The sequence below is a fragment of the Apiospora phragmitis genome (genome assembly GCF_038363925.1).
Source record: "Apiospora phragmitis strain CBS 135458 chromosome Unknown utg000011l:1.0-3236445.0:1.0-3240683.0, whole genome shotgun sequence".
NCBI classification, from domain to species: domain Eukaryota; kingdom Fungi; phylum Ascomycota; class Sordariomycetes; order Amphisphaeriales; family Apiosporaceae; genus Apiospora; species Apiospora phragmitis.
In genome coordinates this window covers 576,375-599,121 of record NW_027117411.1, presented here as the reverse complement: position 1 = coordinate 599,121, position 22,747 = coordinate 576,375, and the positions used below count along the sequence as shown (strand labels likewise).

At 53.9% G+C, this 22,747-nt stretch overlaps 7 protein-coding genes across 7 annotated transcripts; 5 read left to right on the top strand and 2 right to left on the bottom strand.

Annotated features, from left to right (window-relative positions):
• Positions 1-130: 130 nt before the first annotated feature.
• On the top strand, positions 131-2,524 carry PG994_013012 (heat shock protein 88; the record flags this gene model as incomplete). The annotated part of the gene is made up of 7 exons (XM_066864421.1): positions 131-205; positions 327-358; positions 443-1,121; positions 1,180-1,509; positions 1,626-1,986; positions 2,072-2,202; positions 2,258-2,524. The coding sequence occupies 7 exons, from the start codon at positions 131-133 to the stop codon at positions 2,522-2,524; spliced, it is 1,875 nt and encodes a 624-aa protein (XP_066709382.1).
• Positions 2,525-3,888: 1,364 nt separating this feature from the next.
• On the top strand, positions 3,889-6,099 carry PG994_013011 (uncharacterized protein; the record flags this gene model as incomplete). The annotated part of the gene is made up of 6 exons (XM_066864420.1): positions 3,889-4,459; positions 4,647-4,792; positions 4,848-4,956; positions 5,047-5,351; positions 5,432-5,485; positions 5,545-6,099. 6 exons carry the CDS (start codon positions 3,889-3,891, stop codon positions 6,097-6,099), a joined length of 1,740 nt encoding a protein of 579 aa, XP_066709381.1.
• A 777-nt stretch (positions 6,100-6,876) lies between these two features.
• Positions 6,877-7,902, top strand: PG994_013010 (phosphoadenosine phosphosulfate reductase; the record flags this gene model as incomplete). Its single annotated transcript, XM_066864419.1, has 4 exons — positions 6,877-7,034; positions 7,108-7,153; positions 7,258-7,593; positions 7,711-7,902. 4 exons carry the CDS (start codon positions 6,877-6,879, stop codon positions 7,900-7,902), a joined length of 732 nt encoding a protein of 243 aa, XP_066709380.1.
• A 695-nt stretch (positions 7,903-8,597) lies between these two features.
• Positions 8,598-10,196, bottom strand: PG994_013009 (spindle pole body-associated protein sad1; the record flags this gene model as incomplete). The annotated part of the gene is made up of 1 exon (XM_066864418.1): positions 8,598-10,196. One exon carries the CDS (start codon positions 10,194-10,196, stop codon positions 8,598-8,600), a length of 1,599 nt encoding a protein of 532 aa, XP_066709379.1.
• A 1,257-nt stretch (positions 10,197-11,453) lies between these two features.
• On the bottom strand, positions 11,454-12,065 carry PG994_013008 (uncharacterized protein; the record flags this gene model as incomplete). The annotated part of the gene is made up of 1 exon (XM_066864417.1): positions 11,454-12,065. One exon carries the CDS (start codon positions 12,063-12,065, stop codon positions 11,454-11,456), a length of 612 nt encoding a protein of 203 aa, XP_066709378.1.
• A 1,932-nt stretch (positions 12,066-13,997) lies between these two features.
• On the top strand, positions 13,998-15,494 carry PG994_013007 (UDP-glucose 4-epimerase Gal10; the record flags this gene model as incomplete). Its single annotated transcript, XM_066864416.1, has 4 exons — positions 13,998-14,026; positions 14,263-14,497; positions 14,576-15,026; positions 15,091-15,494. The coding sequence occupies 4 exons, from the start codon at positions 13,998-14,000 to the stop codon at positions 15,492-15,494; spliced, it is 1,119 nt and encodes a 372-aa protein (XP_066709377.1).
• A 1,666-nt stretch (positions 15,495-17,160) lies between these two features.
• On the top strand, positions 17,161-22,702 carry PG994_013006 (2-5A-dependent ribonuclease; the record flags this gene model as incomplete). The annotated part of the gene is given in 2 exon segments (XM_066864415.1): positions 17,161-22,005; positions 22,022-22,702. 2 exon segments carry the CDS (start codon positions 17,161-17,163, stop codon positions 22,700-22,702), a joined length of 5,526 nt encoding a protein of 1,841 aa, XP_066709376.1.
• Positions 22,703-22,747: the final 45 nt, after the last annotated feature.

Here is a 22,747-nt window from a genome sequence, read left to right as displayed (position 1 = left end):
CAAGTTGTAGTTCCTTCATTTTCCCCCTGCTACTGCGCCGACTCCCAGCAAAGAAACACAAGATCCGTTCTCTGAACCGACTTTCCTCTACTCTTCTGCTTGTGCATTTGACCGTCATATTTAAGCAAAGATGAGCGTCGTTGGTGTCGACTTCGGTACCCTCAACACCGTCATCGCTGTTGCGAGGAATCGGGGTGTTGATGTCGTAAGTAGAAGCCTGCCTGCCTGCCTGCTTGTCGGGCGTGCACCACCTGCGCCCACCACCTCACCCCTTCTAACACCTCGATACGACTACATTTGCGACTGCGTACTAACTGATCATGTAGATTACCAATGAAGTGTCCAACAGAGCCACTCCGTAAGTTCTTTACCCCTCTTCTATCGTCTAATACGGCTCGACTTCATGACCAGCATTTCTAACATGTACCGTCTCACACTCTAGTTCTCTCGTAGGATTTGGCCCCAGAGCTCGTTACCTGGGCGAGACGGCCAAGAGCCTAGAAATCTCCAACCTCAAGAACACCGTCAGCTGTCTGAAGCGGTTAGCCGGCCGAAGCCTTAAGGACCCCGATGTTCAGATCGAGCAGCAATATGTCTCGGCCGCACTAGTCGAGTGCGGTGCCCAGGTCGGCGCTGAGGTTTCCTACTTGGGTAAGAAGGAGAAGTTCAGCGCTACCGAGCTCGTTGCCATGTTCCTGAGCAAGGTCAAGCAGACCGCCCAGGCCGAGCTTAAGCTGCCCGTGTCAGACATCGTCATGAGCGTACCCGCTTGGTTCACCGACGTCCAAAGAAGAAGCTTGATGGACGCCTCAGAGATTGCTGGCTTGAAGATGCTTCGTCTCATGAACGACACCACCGCTGCCGCTCTCGGCTGGGGTATCACCAAGCTCGACCTGCCTGGTCCCGAGGAGAAGCCCCGCCGTGTCGCCATCATCGACATCGGTCACAGCGACTACACATGCTCCATTATAGATTTCAAGAAGGGTGAGCTCGCCGTCAAGTCGACTGCTTGCGACCGACACTTTGGTGGCCGTGATTTCAACCTGGCCCTCGTCAACCACTTCCAGAAAGAGTTCCTGGCCAAGTACAAGATCGACATCACCACCAACCCCAAGGCTATGGTTCGAGTTGGAGACTTCTTGCGAGAAGCTCAAGAAGGTCCTTTCTGCCAACCAGCAGGCTCCCATGAACATCGAGTCCCTGATGAACGATGTGGATGTCAGTGGCATGGTCACACGTCAGGAATTCGAGGCCCTCATCGAGCCCATGCTCCTTCGCGTTACCAAGCCTATCGAGCAGGCCCTGGCCGAGGCCAAGTTGACCAAGGAAGACATTGACGTCATTGAGCTGGTTGGTGGCTGCACGCGTGTTCCTGCGCTGAAGGATCGCATCCAGGCATACTTCGGAAAGCAGCTGTCCTTCACCATGAACCAGGACGAGGCTATTGCCAGGGGTTGCGCTTTCAGCTGTGCCATCCTCTCTCCCGTCTTCAAGGTCCGCGACTTCGCTGTTCAGGATATCTGCTCCTACCCATTGAGTTCTCTTGGGAGAAGGACCAAGACATTCCGGATGAGGATACGAGTCTTACCGTGTTCCAGAAGGGTAATGTTCTTCCCTCGACTAAGATTCTCACCTTCTACCGCAAGCAAGCATTCGACTTGGAGGCTAGGTACGCCAAGCCCGAAATTCTCCCTGGCAAGGTTCAACCTTTCATTGGCCGCTTCTCTGTCAAGGGCGTCAAGGCCGACCCCAAGACCGAGTTCATGATCTGCAAGCTGAAGGCCCGAGTCAACATTCATGGTGTTCTGAATGTTGAAAGTGGATACTACGTGGAAGACCAAGAAGTTGAGGAAGAGGTCAAGGATGAGGAAGGCGACAAGAAGGACCCCGAGGCCATGGAGACAGATGGCGACAAGAAGGACCCCAAGACCAAGACACGAAAGGTCAAGAAGCAAGTGCGGAAGGGTGACCTGCCAATTGTGGCTGGTGTGACGTCTCTTGACCAGCCTGCACTCGCTGCCGCTGCCGAGAAGGGAAAACGCCATGCTCATGGAGGACAAGCTTGTTGCAGATACCGAGGAGAGGAAGAACGAGCTGGAGGCTTATATTTACGAGATGCGAAACAAGCTCGACGAGCAGTACGCCGAGCTCGCCAACGATGACGAGAAGGACAAGATCCGAGCCAAGCTGACAGAGACTGAGGTAAGTTGATTCATCGTGCTGCGACCAGAAGAGTCATGTACTAACGGTGTTTTAGGATTGGCTGTATGAGGATGGCGAGGACGCCACCAAGGCCGTCTACGTCGCCAAGATTGACGAAATCCGGGCCATGGCTGGTCCCATCGCTCAGCGACATTTCGACAAGGTTGAGGCTGAGCGAGAAGCACTGCAGGCCAAGCTGGATGCTGAAGCTGCTGCCAAGAAGGCCAACGAGGAGGAGGCCAAGAAGCAGGCTGAACCCGCTAAGGACGAGGTGATGACTGATGCTGAGGCGCCTCAACCGGAGACAGAGGCCAAGGAGTAAGTGGTGCTTATGTAATTCGTTGCCTGGCGCGCTGGACTGGTATAAAGGATAGACAGACTCGGATTGATGACCTTTTGATGAGCAAAGCCACTATGTAGACAATAATGGCAAAAACAAAACATTTAACTACTCGCTCTCCTCTTACATATGTTGCTACCCCATATTGTTTGTAAACAAGAAACTTGGCCTTCAGATGCCCCTTTTTCTCGGAATACGACCTGAGGTCAATCCAAGTGCAGTTTGCTGCAAGACACAGTGTGGTAATGTGATTAAGGTTTCAATGAATGCTGAAGGCAAAACCCGCAAGCCAGTCCGAATAAGAGTCGTCTAATGCCGCTATTTGGGGGATGAAACATAGCACATGAGTCGCAAGTCATGGTCATCTACTGTAGGGTCTCCCCATCTATGATCACGAGTACGGAGAAGCTGTGCAGTGTGGGCCATGGTTTGGGTCAATCCCTCAAGCTTTCGTACTCACAGGTGCCAGGGGAAAGCTTTGCGGCGGCCCGATCGGAAGATTTACCTTGTTCGGATGGGACCACCTCAGTCTCTTAGCAATTAGCAAGTCGTACAGAAGAGAACTCTTTATCCATATATGCATGATGCCCTAGTCGTTGAAGCACGTCGACTCTAGTCCATGCGGATACGAACGAGCGAAAGGTACAGGGGAGCGTAACAAAAGTATAACCGGTTCGACTCTTCTGTCTCTGGCTCTGCCAAGTGAATAACGCAGCTCGGGATTCCCTTGTCGTCGTCGCTGTTCGTCATCGCCACCGGAGCGAGGTAGCAAAGAAGGACTCGTAGGTACTAACGAAAATGATCACGCGAGAATGCCTCGCTCTGCTGACTGCTTCTATCATTGCGGTATTGCCAGAGGTTGAATGGTCTGGTTCCGAATCCGCAAATCGCGAACACCGTCGCATAATGTGGTTGATAGCCGTCCGATCACATCTGATCTACTCATGCCGGCGTAGTACAGCCGCTGGAGCACATACGACTACACATCGCATATCACAATTCCGGTATATGAAGTACAAAAGACCTGCCTGGGTTGTAACTCTAATACTTACCTACTTCCCCCATACGTACGGCTACTATCGCACGTTACGCCCAGCCGTACATCTGTACGCGACAGAACAACAAAGTCCCATGACAGAGGAAACATCCAAGCCGAACACGCGTTTATTGGTATCTTCGTTGATAGGTCATAGAACCCTCAAACGTCTTCTATATGATTAAAAGGCCGCGCTGTGGAATCACCAACTATTGATCGAAGTTTATATGTTATGAATACAGCCAAGTGGCTGTTCTACATATTCCAGGTATTCTAGAACTTCATGGACGAGAGAATAAGTATACACTTCATGGACCACAACAGGATCAATACCTACGACGACAAGGGCGATGGTAGCCCTGGTAGCCGCCGGAGGCTGAGGCACAACAACAAACGGCATGCTATAGCCAGGCGCTTTCCTCAGACGCTGATTTTGCTCAGCCTCTGCGCGGCTCTGCTTGCGGCAAGGCTACTGCTTCCTCTTCTGGGGTCCCGACATGTCCCACGCCCTTCTTACTCGCCCGAGGCGGTGGAAGCCTGCAGAGACATTCACACCGCCCTCCTCCCGTCCCAAAGGACGTACTTCCCGGGCGACGCGGCCTACTGGGCGGAGCTAAATCACTACTGGAGCAAGTCGCTGGCGGACCTGCGGCCGGCGTGCGTGGTGCATCCCGTCACGGCGGCGCAGGTCGCCGCCGTGGTCCGGGTGCTGAACGGCAACGGCAACAAAAACCACACGTCGGTCCGGTTCGCCGTCAAGAGCGGCGGCCACGACCCCAACCCGGGCCACGCCAGCGTCGACGGCGGCGTGCTCGTCGCGCTGCGCCACTTGGAGGGCGTACGGTACGACGCGGAGAAGGGCGTCGCGTACGTGAAGCCTGGTGAGTCGGTGTGCGACTTTTCTCCTTTCCTTTTTGAGCGTAACTGGCCTGCATTTCCTATTTTGTCGAACCCTCTACCGCCTGCGAAATATGCCTTTGAGATACACCGAGCTCTTCCTAGAGCACAAAAGAAGGCATATTCCTTAACAGGCAAACTCAAATTGCTAAACTGAAGATTCTACAATAGGGGGCGAGTGGAACGACGTGATAGGGGCTTTGGAGCCCCACGGCGTCACAGTCGTCGGGGGACGGCTCGGAATAGTGGGAGTTGGGGGATACTTACTCCAGGGAGGACTGTCGTTTCTGAGTGCACAGCACGGTCTAGCCGCAGATGTGGGTTGGCGTATTACACCCCTCTCTTGACCTTAAAGCTTACTGTCTCAACCAGAGCATTGTCGCATGGGAGACGGTCATGGCGAACGGGACCATCGTCAACATCACGCAAGAGACGCATCCGGACTTGGCCGTGGCCATGAGAGGCGGGGGAAACCAATTCGGTACGTGTAGCCTTCCTGTCGACTAACTGGCAGGAGTAGTTACAAGCCTGAATGAAGGTTTATTGACCAGAGAGGCTACCCCTTAATCAGGAATCATCACCCAGTTTACGATGAAGACCCGTCCAATGGGCAGGACCTGGGGCGGAGTGAGGATTTACCGTCGAAGTCGATGGGACCAGCTGCAAACGGCGTTGCATAATTTCACCATCGCCGGCGCCGAGGACCCCAAAGCCGCCATCATCTTTGCCGACTTCTTCATGTTCAAGAACTTGGGCGTATACACGGTCTTCTTCTTCTACGATGGAGAGGATCCGCCCTCGACCGGGCCGTTTGCAGAGATGCTCAAAATCCCGGCCACGGTTGACGTGACGTCCACCAAGAAATACTCTTCCATAGTGAGTTTTCGCCAGCACCATCATGAATTCCCTGTCTGTGCGTACGTACAGACTGACATGAACATCGAAAAAAAACATAGCTTTGGGCAAATGGTTTCCTGGCAAAATGGATCAGAGGCCGCGTCTTGTTCCGGGTAAGTCAACCCACCCCTATTATCTCACCGCACCCACCAAGGGGATGTGATTCCCCAAGCTGACAATAAATAACCCCCACCCAGACCTTCACGCTTCCCGCGATCCCCAGCCACCCCCGCCTCTACGACGAGATCGCGACGCAGTGGCGCCGCACCATGCTGGGCGGCTACCTCGACCGGCTGTGGCACTTCCCCAGCCAGTGCTCGGTCGAGTTCCAGCCGCTGCCGGCGGCCGTGGGGCGGCGCAGCGAGCAGGCGGGGGCAACGCCATGGGCCTCAGCGCGGCGGACCCGGACCGCGTCGTGCTCAACCTGCAGTGCATGTGGCACCGGGCGCGCGACGACGCGGCGGTGCGGGCGCTGGCCGCCGAGATGACCCAGTGGCTCGAGGGCAGGCTGCCGGCGTGGAACGCACTGGCGGGTCTGGGGCTGGAGGAGGACCAAGACCAGAAAGCTGCTGGCACTGCGGCCTACATGCCGTTGTTCATGAATGACGCCATGTCGGACCAGGATGTCCTGCGCAGCTATTGCGGGTACGAGACGTTCCGGGCGCTGCAGCGGAGCGTGGACCCCGAGGGCATGTTCAGGAGTCGGGTGGGTGGGTATAGGTACTAGGTTAGTTGGGAGAATAGAATGGGGGATGAAATCTGGAGAACACTGGAGAACACTAGCAAAGGCTATATAGGACAAGACTGATATTGCATCGCATTATGGATAATGGGTGTTGTAGTTGTGGATGCACCTTAACTGTAGAAAATAGGACAAAAGAGGCAGTGAGGCAACGAGGCAGTCAGCTTATTATTAGAATGCCAAGAATGCGGACTTGGCGGAGTAACAATTCGAACTCGGACTTTCTTTCTGTCGCTGAGTGCTTCTCAAATAGTCACACCCAGAAATGAATGAAACTATTTCCAGTTGGTGTCTGCATCCTGTGGCACCTTTGGTTTAAAGTCAAATGCTGTGGTAGTGGCCAGAACTCGGCTGAACCAGAGTGAAGGGTCGCTGACACAAGTGGCGGGTTCGGCCGTTGCGATTTCGGGCCCCGCAGACTGTCAGTGAATGTGCCGAGGACCACCTATCCTTATGCTGATGCTTGGGGACCCCTCGTGTTATTTCGGTCAGCCTGGAGACTCGCTATGATCTGTCCCGTTTTCGTCCCCGTCCCCGTTAATACCCTACCTACATATACATATATATATATATATATATATACATAAACAAATGCTCTCGAAACTATGGGAAGCCTGATTCTGAAAACATAATCCCCTACCCCCAATTCCCCGCCAACCACCAACAACCGCTGCCACCGACGCTGACGTGGGGCCCCAACAACCACAAGAACGACACAAAACAGGACGACACCCAAGGCGACGACGACCGAAAACCCGCCCCATGGGTGACGCGGCCGACATGCAGCAGCTCTGCCTGCAGCTGAGGAGCAAGCTGGACAACTTTCTCGACACACAAACCGACGACAAGGTGCTCAAGGGCGTGCAGGCCCAGGTGCGCATCGCGCAATCCGTCATCGAGGATGCGCTCAAGCGGTATCGGTACGTAAGCATCTGACACGCGCAATTGACGACGACAACCACCAAGGTGCTAACACCGTTTCCTATACTGCAGACCCGACGAGCTCCTCATAGCCTACAACGGCGGCAAAGACTGCCTCGTACTGCTGGTCCTGATCCTGGCCTCATTACCGGCGCATTTCCCCTTCCAACACCCCCCTTCCTCCTCCTCACAACAACAACCAAAAAACCACACAACAACAAGGACGGCGCCGTCCTCCAACTCGCTGGCCGCGCGGTTCCCCCCGCCCTGCAGGCGCTCTACATCCGGCCCCCGCGGCCCTTCGCTGAGGTGGACGCCTTCGTGGCCGAGACGACGGCGACGTACCACCTCGACCTCGCGACCTCGGACCAGCCCATGAAGGCCGCCCTGGCCGAGTACCTGGTCGAGCGCCCGCGCGTCAAGGCCGTATTCGTCGGCACGCGCCGGACCGACCCCCACGGCGCCGCCCTCGGCTTCTTCGACGAGACGGATCCCGACTGGCCGCGCTTCATGCGCGTGCACCCCGTCATCGACTGGCACTACCGGGAAGTTTGGGGCGTAAGTTCCTCTCGCTTTTCTTCTTCTCCCCTCCCTTCCCTTCCCTTCCCCACCAAAGAATCTCTCAAGGTCAAGACGGTTGGCTAATTTTACTCGTTTGCTGCCAACGGACAATAGTTCATTAGGGCTCTAGACATCCCCTACTGTCCGCTTTACGATAAGGGCTACACGTCGCTCGGCGGAACCGACGACACGCACCCAAATCCGGCTTTGCGGAGAGGCAGCACAGAAGAAGAGAGGAAGAATGGGTTCCGGCCGGCCTACGAGCTCATGGACGACGACGAGGAGAGGCTAGGACGCGACCGGTAGGATAGGATGGCATTGGCGCCCGTGTGGCTGAGACATGACATTCCTCCTTTGGAACACCGAGCGTGCCCCCGAAAGGCATGAGCAGCCCGGGAACAGGGAGATAAGCCTGAGATCAAAACCAACACAAGACAAAGCAGTGAAATTCACGATAGCAATAAGCCCTATATTGGGCCAAACTCTCTGGAATAGAGTATAGACCAACATTCGCATCTCATATACTCAAGTAGTCAGGCGTTTCGTATAGAATTCCCAGGGAATCTCTAATTACAAGAAATCTAAGGCAGTAAGTACCCTAGAGGGTTCGAAAGCCGCATAGTCACTCGGAGAAGTCACTAGGAGAAAAGAGACGGCAATGTCGGAAGTAAAACGAAAAGAAAGAACGGATTGACGATGAAATAAACTACACCCAGAAACTATGATGGTATCATCCCCTTCCGTTCCGTCCATACAGTCCTTGTAGTTATCTGCAGTGTCCCCCACGCCTGCTCAGGAAACTCCTGTTGTTATAGGGTTCACGCCTTATAAGCCGACTCAATTGACCACATATAACTCCCAGCTTCTGATCATGTACCCAACTCTGAAGTGACTGCCGAACCCCCCTAAAATGCTGCTGCAGAATACATACCTACTTTACTACGCCCACCGGGATATTAGTACTGAACGCCCTGGCCTAGCTTGGCGCACGTAATCGACTCTCAAGCACGCTTCTTCTCATTGTCCATCTCCTCCTGGATGACATCGCCAAACAGCCGCAGGCGGTAGAAGCAGGTGTGGTCCGCGCCGTAGTTGCTGACGGCCCGGATGACGACGTGGTGCGTGACGGCGTCGAAGCCCGCGAGCTCGGAGCTGAGCTTGAACAGCTGCATGCCGCGCCGGTCGCCCGCGTTCTGGTGGCGGTAGACGAAGTGGCCGACCTTGACGAAGCCCTGGTTCAGCGTCTTCTCCTCGGGCGTGTCGGGGAACTGCGCGGCGCTCCAGGCGCTGACGGTCGACCGCAGCGTCAGCTCCTCGAAGTAGGCCCAGACCTCGATCTCGCGGGGCATGGCCTCGGGGTCCAGCGTGGCGCCGGGCAGGATGTGCTCGACGACCAGGTGCTGCGGGGTGATGTCGCGGCTGAGGAGGACGCTCAGGGTGTTTCGGTCATTGCCGGTGCAGAAGCACTGGCCTTCGTCGGTCCAGTGCTGGAGCGCAACCAGGGCCGGCTGCGGCTTGTACCCATCCTTTTGCAGCCACGCCTTGCTCTTCAGCGGCTTGGGCGGGATCTTCCACATGGGGGAGGTGTAGGTCGGATCAATCACCGCACCAGAGCCGGTGCCGAAGAAGTTCACCTGGCTGGCCAAATGATCATCGAGGCGCGACTTGATGCCAGTCTGGGCCATTGCCTCGAACTTGGCGTCCGCGACGGCCTTCTTGGCCCACTGGTCGACGAGGTTCTTGATTTCTAGGCGCGACATGCCCTCAGGGGGGTTGTTTTGAGCATCGTTAAGTGCCTGTGAGATCTTCTCGTTCCGCTCCGTGATTTCGCGCAACTCTGCCTGGAATTCTTTCCGGTGTGTCTCGAGTTCCTTCTGGACTTGCTTCGCAAACTGTTCTTTCGACACGACTAGGGTGTCGCCACCAGATTTGACCAATTTTTCCAAGTGGGCCTTGAGTTCCTTTTCCGTCTTCGCGGGTACTTCGTTGGCCATGTTGGGACCTAGGATCTTCGACACAGTCTCGCTGTTTTGACGGAGCCACGATTCCCATCCGCTGAGAAGCTTTTTCTCCACAAGCGCGTCGACATCATCCATATTACAAGGTGCTCCCGAAGCTCCCGGCGTGCCCACGCCTGTCGTTGTCTTTTCACCATCCAAGATACGCTTGAAGGAAGCCCAAAAGTGCGGAGGCAGTTCTCCACCATCATCACGGTAATTGACCGTTGTGCCCATTTCGGCTTGAATGCGATCCTTAACGGCATGCCAAAAATCTTCGGGCACATGTGTTTTGCCTTTCTTGTCGACCTTCAAGTAACACTTTGATGGGAATTCCGCAATCGTCTTTCCTAGTTGACCTAATCTGGACTCGAACCTGTTCAGACGATCGACCAGGCGTCGGGAATCGGCATCTCCAAGTGACGGCAGCGGATTCCGCATAGTTGGGATGAGCCCTGCAAAGCTATCTTTGACACTAGGCCAGAAATTCCACGACATACCAGAATGGGGCGTGTAGTCTTGGAGTTGAATCTCTGAAGCTTTCGATGCGAGTTGGATGCAGAACATGAGCGCCAAAACCGTCCCACCAAACATCAAGAACATCTTGAGGAAGTCCTTGAGAACATCGAGTGGGATAGGCCACAGAATTTGAGGTAATTGCCACCAGGAGCGAGTCGAAGTGATAGGGGTCGGGGTACCCGGAATACCTGCATCCGACCCACGTACAGAACCAGCACGCGTGGACGTACTAGGCACACGTACAGGCTTTCTTCCATGTAGAGTGCTTTCCTGCACTGGTGAGGTCGGCTTTTGAACACCCTGCGAAACCGGCGAGACCGGCGTTTTTACCGGCGCTGTTTTTGAGACTCCAGGCGTAATCTTCTCCGGCGGGCCGATGCCAAAAGGTTGAGGCACTGTTGTCGATGACACGGGTTGTTGAGAAGTCGGCAATGGATCTTGAGGGAGCGGACGCGAAGCTTTGTCTCAGGCAGCAGACGCCAGATTCGGATTCTGCATACGGCGTCGTAGCTCGGAAACCTCCTTCTGCTCTTCCGGTGTTATATTCTGTCGTAAGCACAGGCACACCATTGAGGCCACGGACTTGTGGGTGCGATTGGTATCGCATTCGATTACGAAGCTCGGTCACCTCCTCTGGCTCCCTGTATGGCTCTTCATTTTTCTTCAAGCTACCGCTGTCTGTAGTCTTTTTCAAGCTACCGATGTCTGTAGTCTTCTGGAAGCTACCGCTGTCTGTAGTCTTCTGGAAGCTACCGCCATCTGTAGTCCCAACCTCAAAGCCTAACGAAGGTGGAGGCGATAGTTGTTCACCGAGGTGCGGAATATGTGGTGCATGAGGACCAACAATTGGTTTGCGTGTGTTCTCTTGACCCAGGCTTTCCGGTCGTTTCTTGTTCCACGCTGTGGTTGGTTTTGGCTGAGCCGGCGACTTGGGCTGGGCGGTTTGTCCGAACGGCTGCTTGTTTGGCTCGCCCGGAGAGCTCACGCTTGCAGGGTCTGTATTATCGGTCACCCCAGTGGACTTTCCGAGCGGCGAAGGTCGATATTTCCCTGTAGTAACCGAGATGGGAGCTGGTGTATGAACTGATGCATCCCCGTACAAGTCACTCTCCTGAATGAAACTCCTTGATGTGTCAGGACGCCCCGGAGAGTAAGGTTCGGAAGAAGCACGCCCGGTGGGGATTCCGTATTTGCTTCTAAGAGACGAAGGAGGTTCCGAAGGAGGCCGCAATCCGTTGTAAGTGGTGTTGCCTTGACCAACAAACGCAGCAGAGTTTCGGTCCACTGTCTGACCTGGATAGTTATTCCTATTGCCAGAAAGATGTGGTGGCCTGTTAGGGTCTAAATGGGGGTCTGACAACACCGAGTGGTCCTCTCACGGGCTCTTGCCCATTTGTACGGTTCTCCCCAATCGTCGCCGAAGTCATCATACTCCGTTAGTGCGGGCGAGTTCGGGTCGAAAGCAGCGCCAGCCGTATCTACATGACTTAAGTCAGTATGGTCATTATCCTCATTCGTTTTGTGTGTAGTCATATCTGCGACAGCATCGGACATAGCCTTCCGAAGATCGTTAGAGCTTGAGTGACCCATGGCCGTCTTTTGTTTCTTTTTTGTCCCGAAGATCTGCGCTTCAAATTCCTCATCATCAGCAGCCTCATCGACCGCCTTGAAGGCTTTCGAGTCTGAGGAACGGCCAGGCTCCACTGAGTATGTGTTCTTCCCGTAGACTGCGCTCGCATGAGCAGCGGACAAGCCGGTAGGGTTTGTCTGGCGGATGTTCATAATTGCATCAATGACCTTCTCACCTCGGTTCCGTGATTCAGCCTCCTCAGCGGCACGACTCACAACGCTAGGGTGTCTGCCATTGGATCCCGCTGGTGTAAAATCTCCAGCATGGGTGCTGCTGCGTGTACCACGCCGGGTAGGCCTGTTGTTATTGGCTTTGGGAGGCATCTTGTGCACACGATGGCCGCTATAAAAAACAGCCAGGTCCTATCCCCTAGGTCAGCAGATGTAGAAGACAAAGTGGCTGAGCTGGTGTACAAGTGAATAAGTGATACAGCCTAACCGGGTTCAGAACCAAAAGAAAAGCCATTTCTTACCAATTCGTCGGGTGTGGTTCAAATCCTATAATCATATACAGCTTCGTAGATGTGCAAGAGAATAGGAAAGGACTTGATGGTAGCCCCCCTTGAGTTGGTGATTGAGAACTATTGTTGGTGGTTCTGACGGACTAGATGAATGCTTTGACAATGCTGACTAGGGTAGCTCTAAATGGCCTTGATGATTGTCCCAGCACCCCCGGAAACAGACAATACGATGGTGCGTTCAGAAAAGCATGCCCATTGGTGCCAGTTTGCCGGACGCGGCAGAGACAATGCAGCTTCAAATGGCACAAAGGCTAGACTGCTTGGGAGACTGCTCAAGACTTCCTCCACCCAGGCAACTCGAGCGAACTCAAGACATGTAACAGCAACCGGCCCAGCGCACAGCACCAAGTTGATGGGTTGGGATGCCGTTTTGGGGGATTGGTTGGAGTGGTCAAAGAAAAGACTGGAATGTGGACTGAAATATGGAGTGTCGCATCATTTCCAGTTACTCTTTTGTCTTGTCGTGCTTCGATCGTATCTGCCAATCCAGTAATGCGAATTGCGCCGGAGTGGACTTGCCTCGATCGCGTTCGGCGGGCTTGGGGCGCACGCGTCGGCGTGGCTGATGGAGGTGGAATCCGTGGAAAGGACGTTTTTTGGGGCCACGTCCACGTGACCTGACCTGGTAGGTGAAGATGGGTAAGTGACCCTCTTCGCGAATCGCAAAGAGTAAGGTGTGTTAGGTTGAGCCCGAGCTTGATATCTACATCGTAAACGTCGGACAGTTCTTGTGAATTGCTAATTTGTTGGAGAGGATTGAGGTCCTTCCTTGTTTGTAACATGAGCGTGACTAAGGCTACTCTCTACTTGCGTACCTAGGAGGTAGGTAGGAGGATGGTTGAAGAATGTTGAATCCAATCTCTTGGAACTACCTGAAATACAAAACACACTGATTGATGACTTACAACCAAATCGATTTGACATTCTCTCAGATGGCCTCCTCCAGTAATTACCTGGTAGAAGATGCCAAGGACAAACCGGAGAATGATCCAGCAGCTTGAGGCGATATAGGAGTACATATGGTGGTTATATGCACGCACTTAGTAAACCCCAAAACCCTTCCCTTCCAGACTCTGCTAGGATCTGCTAAGTTTTCCCAAAATAACGCTGTCGATAGCGCCAAGCGAAGCCGCTGGGTTCAACTAGCATCGGCGGTGAAAATGATGAACATACTTGCATAGTGGTAGTTCTGGTGGTAGAGCCGTTTAATAAGATAGCCATGTCGAGAGGTTGCATCATTATCGGCCCCCTGGAGATCCCTGACCATCCCTCGTCGCGCATCCAACCAGCTGCCTTGATTTTTGCGGAGGGGCCACAGGTAGCTAAGATGAAGCTGAATATGTACCTTTTACCTGTACAGCGTATACGCCGGGTACAAGCTGTCGCTAACGAGAATTGAACAAACAGCAAGCTTCTAGCGAATTGATGGGGATCCATCGTGCTTGGTGGTTGTGGATCAACAATCCGGATCTGAAGCAAGCAGAAGGTGATCGTAACGAGATTTGGAATAGACGTTACTGCTGCGCCAGATGAAATGACACTGAGAGCAGGCGATTAATCTAAAGGCTACATTTACCTAGTACACCTGCGTTGCTGTCAACTTCCCCCCTCATTACATTGATTTACTATCTCTCATATTGCTCTTCAAATCTTCCCTTCTCATCCATCGCATCTCCCCTCGACCCTCCATCTCTGCCCCGCATACACCGGAATCCAGAATACTCATTGCGTCAAGATGGCCGTTGGAACTGTTCTCGTTACTGGGTAAGTTGGAGACTTCACCGTTAAGCGCCCAGGGCCTGGACCGCAGGCGACAGCTGTCTAGAACCCCGCAACCTTTCATTGTTTGTGTGTGGTTGTGTGCATAGAATTGAGACGTAGAACTGGATTGGGAGCCCGAACTGTCGCCCCGCCATCGTTCTGCGCAAGGCGCGCCTCAACACTACCACACCGGTCGAGAGGCAATAAGAACACCCTGCTAACCACCAAGTGGCTTGTAGTGGCACCGGCTACATTGGCTCCTTCACGACACTTGCTCTTTTGCAGCACGGCTACAATGTTGTCATTGTCGACAGTCTCTACAACTCGTCCGAGGTCGCTGTAGACCGCATTGAACTCATCTGCGGCAAGCGACCTACCTTCCACAAGGCCGATGTTACCAACGAAGCTGAGCTCGACAATGTATTCGAGGCGCACCCTGAAATTGACAGCGTCATCCACTTTGCTGCGCTCAAGGTGAGTCCTTTGCTTGGCCCCCAGACCCATAACATCCTCGTATCTTGGGTGGTCTCAGCAAACTGACCACGACTCTAGGCTGTCGGCGAGTCGGCCGAGATCCCTCTCAAGTACTACCGCGTCAATGTCGGAGGTACCATGACTCTCCTCTCCTCCATGACGAAGCACAATGTTTCCAACATCGTCTTCTCGTCGTCCGCGACTGTCTACGGTGATGCGACTCGATTCCCCAACATGATTCCAATCCCCGAGCAATGCCCTATTGGCCCGACCAACACGTACGGACGCACCAAGGCCTTTGTCGAGAACATCATCGAAGACCACGTCAATGCGCAACGCAACAACTTGAAGAAGACCGGCAAGCCTTACGAGCACTGGAACGGCGCCAACTTGCGCTATTTCAACCCTTGCGGTGCCCACCCAAGCGGTCTCATGGGTGAGGACCCTCAGGGCGTGCCCTACAACCTCCTGCCTCTGCTGGGCAAGGTTGCGACGGGAGACCGTCCGAAGCTGTTGGTCTTTGGTGATGGTGAGTAATGCCAAAAAGAATTCGTATATTGCGTTGATCTTGCGACTAATGCGATTGACCACAGACTACCCTTCTCGCGACGGCACTGCCATTCGCGATTACATCCACGTTGTTGATCTTGCCCGGGGCCATTTGGTCGCCCTGAACGAGCTCCGCGAGAAGAAGCCTGGTGTCAAGGCTTGGAACCTGGGATCTGGACGAGGCAGCACCGTGTTCGAGATCATCAATGCATTCAAGCAGGTGGTCGGCAAGGATTTGCCTTATGATGTTGTGCCGCGCAGGCAAGGTGACGTTCTGGATCTGACAGCCAACCCTACGAGGGCGAACGAGGAGCTTGGCTGGAAGACGGAGCTTACCATGGAAAAGGCTTGCGAAGACCTGTGGCGATGGGTGTCCAACAACCCTAAGGGATACCGACAAGAGCCTCCGGCTGAGCTGCTGAATGCCGTGAAGACCCCGTCTTCCTAATTACGCCAAGGTTTTGCGCCAGCTGAATAGAACATGGTCATGAAGACTTGGGAAAGTGCAGTAAGGCTGAGCTATCTCTGATATACATATACAACATCGACATGAATAGACAAAATAATGGCCAATCCACCACATTTTACATAACCGGCTGATACTTCTGGCACCATTACAATAGATGCATGTGATGACCGAGGGACCAGGAATTGGATAAATCATCCCGACCACCAACCCCTGGGTTGGGTGACAGGTCAGCCCAAGCGCCCGGCGCATCGTATCCGCAGGCCGGCAGTCTCCGTCCTCAGAGCTACCGTGTTGTCGTTTCAGCGTTTCAGCGTGCAAAAGGTCCTATTGATAAGCCCATACATATCAGCTGTCAAGAGTCAGATCCTCAGTCTAGGTTGGTAGAATGGAATAAAACCCCCCGGGAGGTGAAGGGTTAGGTTGCACAACAGGAAAGGAAACAATGGCTGCGCGCATGATGGCGCGAAAGCAAGAGGGGAAGTCTGGCAGAATTGAGTTGCCACGTAAGCTAACGCGCATGTTGCTATTGGTTTCCTGCGTTTTTTCTTCTTTTTTTTGTCCAACGGGCTCTTTCCCACGACCTACTTCATCTCGGGGGCATGTCAATTGGATACGCGCGCATGTATGTAGAGGTAGGTTGGGCCAGAAGCTGGGGGAGGGCGCACGCTTGCGCAACCATGATGGCATATTCGAGGCGCAGCGGCAGCGCAACTCACGACGCGGGAAATGGATACGTGCGGGACGGGGCAAGCTTCCATTTGATTTGGGCCGGGCAGATTGATGGAGGCTAGCATGACGAGCAGCCCAGGGGTCAAAAAACGTGGTTGGTCGATGCTCGCACACCTGAAATCAAGCAGATAGCAAGTGGCCGATACTGCCCACTAACTTCTCCACTGAGAATTACATTTATCTGTTAGCACGTGCTACGAGGTACCTAACGCAGCGGTAGCGCCATCAATCGTTTTGGGTGTGGCTTAAGCTCCTGTTGTAACTTGTCTGTCTCAAGAAGAGTTCGTCAATGCAACATTAAGTAATTTTCTGGTCGTCGAATCAGCCCCGTGTGTTCTGCTGTCTTCCTTTTCATCCCATGTGCCGTTTTCCTTCCTCCAGCCACAAGCGTGTGTGACGATCAATTACCTTTTTGCTGACTGACGAAATGAAGTCTTCGTATTCTATCAATTAAGCTACCTACTGCTATCAGCGCCCTTCGTCCTTCGTTGTTTGTTTTCAGTATCCCGTATAGCCAGCCTCTCTATCTCCATCTCACTCTTTCTTACCTGTCATCTGCTATCACCTGGGATATACCTACTTGCAAGCCGCCCAGTAGCAGAAAGCCCCTAAAACACGCGACTACTGCATAAGACTTGCTTCCGGGCCCGGGGCTCCATAACTCACGAGGCTGTCTGTGACATGCGAGGTATCCCGGACTTTTCATCGCCTGCTATGTATGCTTTAGACGTCTGCTGGCCTTGAGCCTAATTTTGAAAACGCCGTTTCATACGTCGTACTATCTGCCACTAACTTCGCCTCTCTCCAACTTTCTACGTACTTCGCATACCGGTCGCACATACAATCGGTTTGAGGAGCTTTCTTTGAAGGACCGGGCTGCAGTATTCTTTGGCTTACGCCGGGGCTCGTCGGTGATATGGAGCACACGTCGGCTGCGGAAAACGGCCAGAGCCGACTTCAAGAGCTTGGCCAAGAATGGGGCATAGACGCATATCTGCCCCCAGACCCCTTGATGCGACCAGAGACGCCGCCTTCGTACCAGACGGAGAGCGATGACTCCCTGGCCGAGGAGCTCTTGAGACGACAACGTATGTCAGACTCCCAGAGCTCCCACGGGAAAGGCCTGTCGAGAGCCTTCACCACAAAGAAGAAGAATTGGGAATACAAAGAAATATATAATGCCCTAAGCACCCACGTCACGAACAGAGGCGCCCCAGGCGTTGCCCAGGCCCTGATCGCCAAGTTGAACTTGGTTGGTGGTAATGTCAATCTGGCGCAAAAGAGCCGAACTAGCCTGTTGACGCGGAGGAAGAGTCTGGACCTAGCGGAGCGAAGCCAAGTCCTGCAGCGGGCAGTAGAAAATGGGCAAAGAGAAATGGTTGAGGTATTGCTGCCTTTTGCAGATGCATTGAGTCTCGATACCGCATTGCCCGTTGCCCTCCGGAATCAGGATACATCACTTGCGATGCTCTTGGTCAGTTACGGCGCCAGTGTGGCCTCGACGGAAGATTGCCAAGAGGCTTTCAGGCGGATATGCGCACAGGGAGGGAACGCGGACCTTGTTTCCATGGTGTTGGTGTCAGACGGACGGTCATCTCAGGAGTGTGTCTCGCAGTGCATGGTCGATGCCGCCAGAGCTGGTTGTTTAAGCACCGTTGTCGCTCTGAGTCAATCAACCGCCGATGGGAACCACGATGGTGCTGCAGCACTGAAGGCAGCTATTGGCCTCGGACGCAGGGACATCGCACTCGCGATATTGCTGGGTGACAAGCCCCCCGACCAGCAGGGGTTGAGCGACGCTTTCGAACAACTGATGCATCACCAGAACATCAATGCAAACGAGAAGACTATGTTGGCCGAGGCACTTCTGTGCGCTGGTGCCGGAGGAGATTCTGTCGCTCGAGCCTTGATTCACGCCAGTGCGACCGATTACCTCGACATGGTTCATTTACTTGTTTATTACGGTGCATCGATCGAGTATGAAAACGCAGTCGCCCTAAGGAGAGCCATCTCTAAAAGCAAGATGGACCTGGCCGAAATCCTTTTGAATGGATCATCGCCTCTAAATTCCATCCAGGCCTCCGAATGCGTCGAAGCAATGCCCAAGAAGATGAGATTCGAAGATCGACAAATGCTATTGAAACTGCTTCTTCGAAAGGGTGCTAGCGGGGAGGCGCTGGATGAAGCGCTGGTTGACGCAGCTGAGGCTGGAGACGTCGAGTCTGCGAAACTGCTTGTCACACCTCAATTTCCGGGCAAGGTCGTCGGTGACCGTGACCTGAAGAGAGGCCCTCGGAGCATGATTTTTGAGAGACATGAGGTGGCATCAGCAGAGCACAAGGGGGCGTTGGCATTGCAGCTTGCTGTGAAACAGTGCAATGTGCCGATAATGAAACTCATTTTAGCCAACCGGCCTCCTACAAACGACGCAATGGCTCAGATATTTCCGAGTGTGCGGAACTTGCCTCGCCTGGAAAGATTCCAGATGACAGAGGCCTTCCTCGCTGCCGGTCTTTCGGGTCCTTCGGTACATTCCGCCTTGCAAAATGTAGTGGACGAACTACCACCTCATCGCGACGATCGTCTAGTCGCTCTCCTGCTACGCTCTAACGCCGATGTCAACTTCAACGAGGGAGCTGCCATCACTGCGGCTATCTCGCAAAAGGATATGAGTCTATTTACTCGCCTAATGAAGAGCAATCCAACCCCTAAGACAGCGGCAAAGGCACTGCCCAAGGCCATAATGGTAAACAAACCGGAAAAGAGGCTGCACATGGTTTCGATGCTCATTGCTGCTGGAGCTGGCCAAGACGGTTCCAGAGTTTTCGCTGCGGTCGATAAACTGCTACAGACCAAACCTGTCGACAAGGACCTGCTGAAGATCTTATTACAACAGGGCAATGTAGACATGAACACCAATAATGGCATGGGTGTAATCTATGCCATGCAAGACCCAGATCCTGAAACCTTGGAGATCGTTCTCGACCTGGGAAATCCAAATGCGAAGACGGTAGAGCAGGCCATGCAGCATCTTTCCAGCTTCTCTTCCGACGCGGTCAAAGCTGAAAAACTGGGAGCACTTATTCGAAAAGCACAATCGCCAGAGGTCATCAGCAAGCTTCTCGTAGACGAGGTACAAAATACGCTAAAGACGCCGCTCGAGAAACGCACGATGTCTGTCGCGCGAACTTTGTTGGCTAATGGCGCCGACATCAATGCATACAATGGCGAGGCACTGTGTCGCGCAGTCGCTTCTGCGGATACACCAATGGTGGACCTCCTCTTCAGGGCGTGCCCCAACCCCCACACGCTGTCGTTCGCTATGCCGCATGCACTACGTATCAAAGACCTAATGGATCGTCTCACCTTCGCCCAGAGGATACTGGAAGGTGGCATACCTCCGGTCGAGGTCAACCGCGCATTGGTCTTTGCAGTGAACACCTACCCGGATGACATACCACTTATCAACGCTCTGCTATCATATGCAGACACTAAAGACGGTCTGGCCCTCATTGAAGCCATCAAGGGAGAGAGCCAGGACGTGGTTGAGTTGATGTTAGGGAAAAAGAAGTTCACGCCGGAAGTGCTGAACCACGGATTTGCGCAAGCAACAAGAGGGAAGAATAGGAGACAACGTAGCATATCATGTAATAGCCTTCTGAAGGCCGGAGCATCTGGGGAGGTCGTCTCAGACGCACTTCTCGCTGCCGCCACGGATGGTGATCTGGAGCTCGGTACGATAATTGTTCAGAACGGAGGAAGCATTGAACACAAGGATGGCCAAGCTGTGGTGGAGGCTTGCAGATCCGGGGCAGCGGGTGTATTGAGCATGCTACTCTCTGGCAATGGTGATATCGCACAACCAGTCTTACGAAAGGGATTCCAGGCGGCCACAGAGATATCTGATCTGGAGAGGCGGGCCGAGATCTTCAAGTTGCTACTCCAGCAGGGTGTCACCGGCGAAGTTGTAGATGCTGAGCTCATATCGGCAGAGAGGTTTGGCGACACGGGAACGGACTTGTTGAAGCTTCTCTTGGCGTACGGGGCGAGTCCCGACTACAAGAATGGCGAGGCTGTGGCAATGGCTACCAAGAGCGCATTTCTCGCCAACCTCGAGATGCTCTTGGGAATCATTGAGGTCGGGGGAAGGCAAAAGAAGCCGTCTTCGGCCACGCTGGTACGCGCAATAGATTCCTGCTGGAACCTGAGCAGAGACACACGTTACACGGTTATGACATGGATATTCCAGGCCGGTAAACCAGCTCCGAGCACTCTGCATAGTGCTCTCAGCAGAGTTGTCAACGAGGAAGACCCCGAAGAAAGATTGATACAGTTGCTGATCACCAATCGGGCAAACCCTGCCGCCAACGGATGTCAGACCTTGATAGATGCCACGCATACTTTGCCACCGACGATGTTTGCTCACCTCTTGGAATCGAAAGTCAGTCGCGACGACGCGTCCGTAGTGTTTCGACAGGCCTTTGCCATCGAGAACGTCGAATCTTGGCTTTCGGACACAGGTCTGGGAATGGCCCGTCTGCTCCTAGGGAAAGGAGCATTCGGCGACGGTGTTTCATCTGCATTTGCGGCCATCCTGAACAAATATGCGGAAGACCCGGGAAACCTGACGCAAAGCTTCATGGAACTACTGCTGGCACATGACGCAGATATCAATTCCAACCAAGGTGAAGCACTACAGATCGCTGCATCGCAGGGCAAGCCTGATCTGGTGCGAAGACTTCTCCAGCAGAATCCAAATGCGGAATCGCTCACCCTTGCATTTCGCCGGATATTTGATGCCGAAGCCTCGGAGGACGAGATTTGTGAGCTAATTCAACTCTTGACTGAGCACGGCGATAGCGAGAATCGGGTCGATGTGATGTTCACCTACCCCGATTCGGAGCCGGTCATGGTTCGGGCACTTTCACGATTCCCTCGCTCAACCGCGATCCTCCAAGCATTGCTCGATGCTGGCTACTACCATGATCAGATGATTAGTCATCGGGTTTCGAACGAAGTTGAGAAGCATGAGCAGGTTACGTTACTTGAATGGGCTCTTTTGCAGCCGCAGAAGAAGATCAGCAGCGCAGTCATCACTATGCTGATTAATCGGGGTGCAAAAGTCAACTTTGAGACTCGCATCACTCGCATCACCCCTCTCATGCTTGCAATTGACGCCCGACGGCAGGATATCGTGAAGTCGCTGCTCCTGGCAGGCGCTGAGGTAGACATCACAGATGCGACAGGGCGGTCACCGCTGTCCACTGCCTCTGCGATCGGTGGAGATTTGGCCATCACAATGATGTCTAATTTGCTCGCTGCGGGTGCCTCAAGAAACGATGGCTCCCTGCACAACGCCGCTCGTGAGCTCAACCTACAAGCTATGCAGATACTGATGGAATACAGGCATGAGCCTGACTTCCCCAGTCCTCAACATGGTGGCCGTAGTGCCCTGGGTGAGCTGTGCCTCCATGCTGCTGACTCGGGCGAGATTACAGCCATCAAAGAGAAGGCCATGGAGAGGGCGATAAACTTCCTGCTGCAAGATTCTGATATCACCATCCAGACCGATGGCAAGTCCGTACTTCTTCTGGCTCTCGAGTCAGTAGACCCTCTTACCACGGCCAAGGTTTTGCTCCGAGCAGATATGTGGAAATACATCAACAAGCCTTTCAACCAGTACACCGATGGCGCATTTACCTATTCACCTACGCAATATGTTTTGCGTGTCATGCCTCAGAGTGATGTTACTCCTCAGCTGGTTGCTCTTTCTCAAGGCCAATCGTGGTACCGATGTCTACTACGCCAATTCTGGTCCTCAGCCAGAAGGTGCGATAGGCATGCCCGAAAGCGTTCTGTCAGCAGAACAAGAGCGCAAAGCACGGTTGGAGCGCGCGGCAAGGGAGAGCGAGGACCACGCCGCTGTTATCGCACGACAGAAAGAGCTGGCCGCGGTCCAAGCCCAGATTTGGGCCGCCCAAGCCGAACTGGAAGATGTGCGCAAGAAGCGCGCCCACCATGAAGACCTGTCGGCCATACAGGAGCGCGCGCACGTGGAGGAACAGCTGTTTGCCAAGGCCATGGCGCAGCAGCGTGCCAGACAGACGGAGGAGGTCATGCACCAGAAGGCGCTGACCGACGCCAACGTCCGGCGCACGCGCGACGTCGGGAACGCGGAGCTGGCGCTCGAGAACCAGCGGCAGAGCCGGATGCTGGAGTGGGAGCGCGAGGTGGGCAACGAGCGCGTCGGCAACGCGACTCAGCTCAGCAGCATCCGGCTGCGGGAGCGCGAGGAGATGGACCGGTTCGACAAGAGCGCCGACGGGCGCTTCCGCGACCGCATACGCGAGCAGAAGAAGCTGGTTGACAGCCAGAGCCACCTCGCGGCCAACTTGGGGAACCAGGGCCAGGCGGGCCGCAGACAGCAGATTGGATACGTCTCGGGGGAATTGGATTGATAAGCAGGATACGTTATTAAGGATTGGGGTTTGGGGAGTTATCAT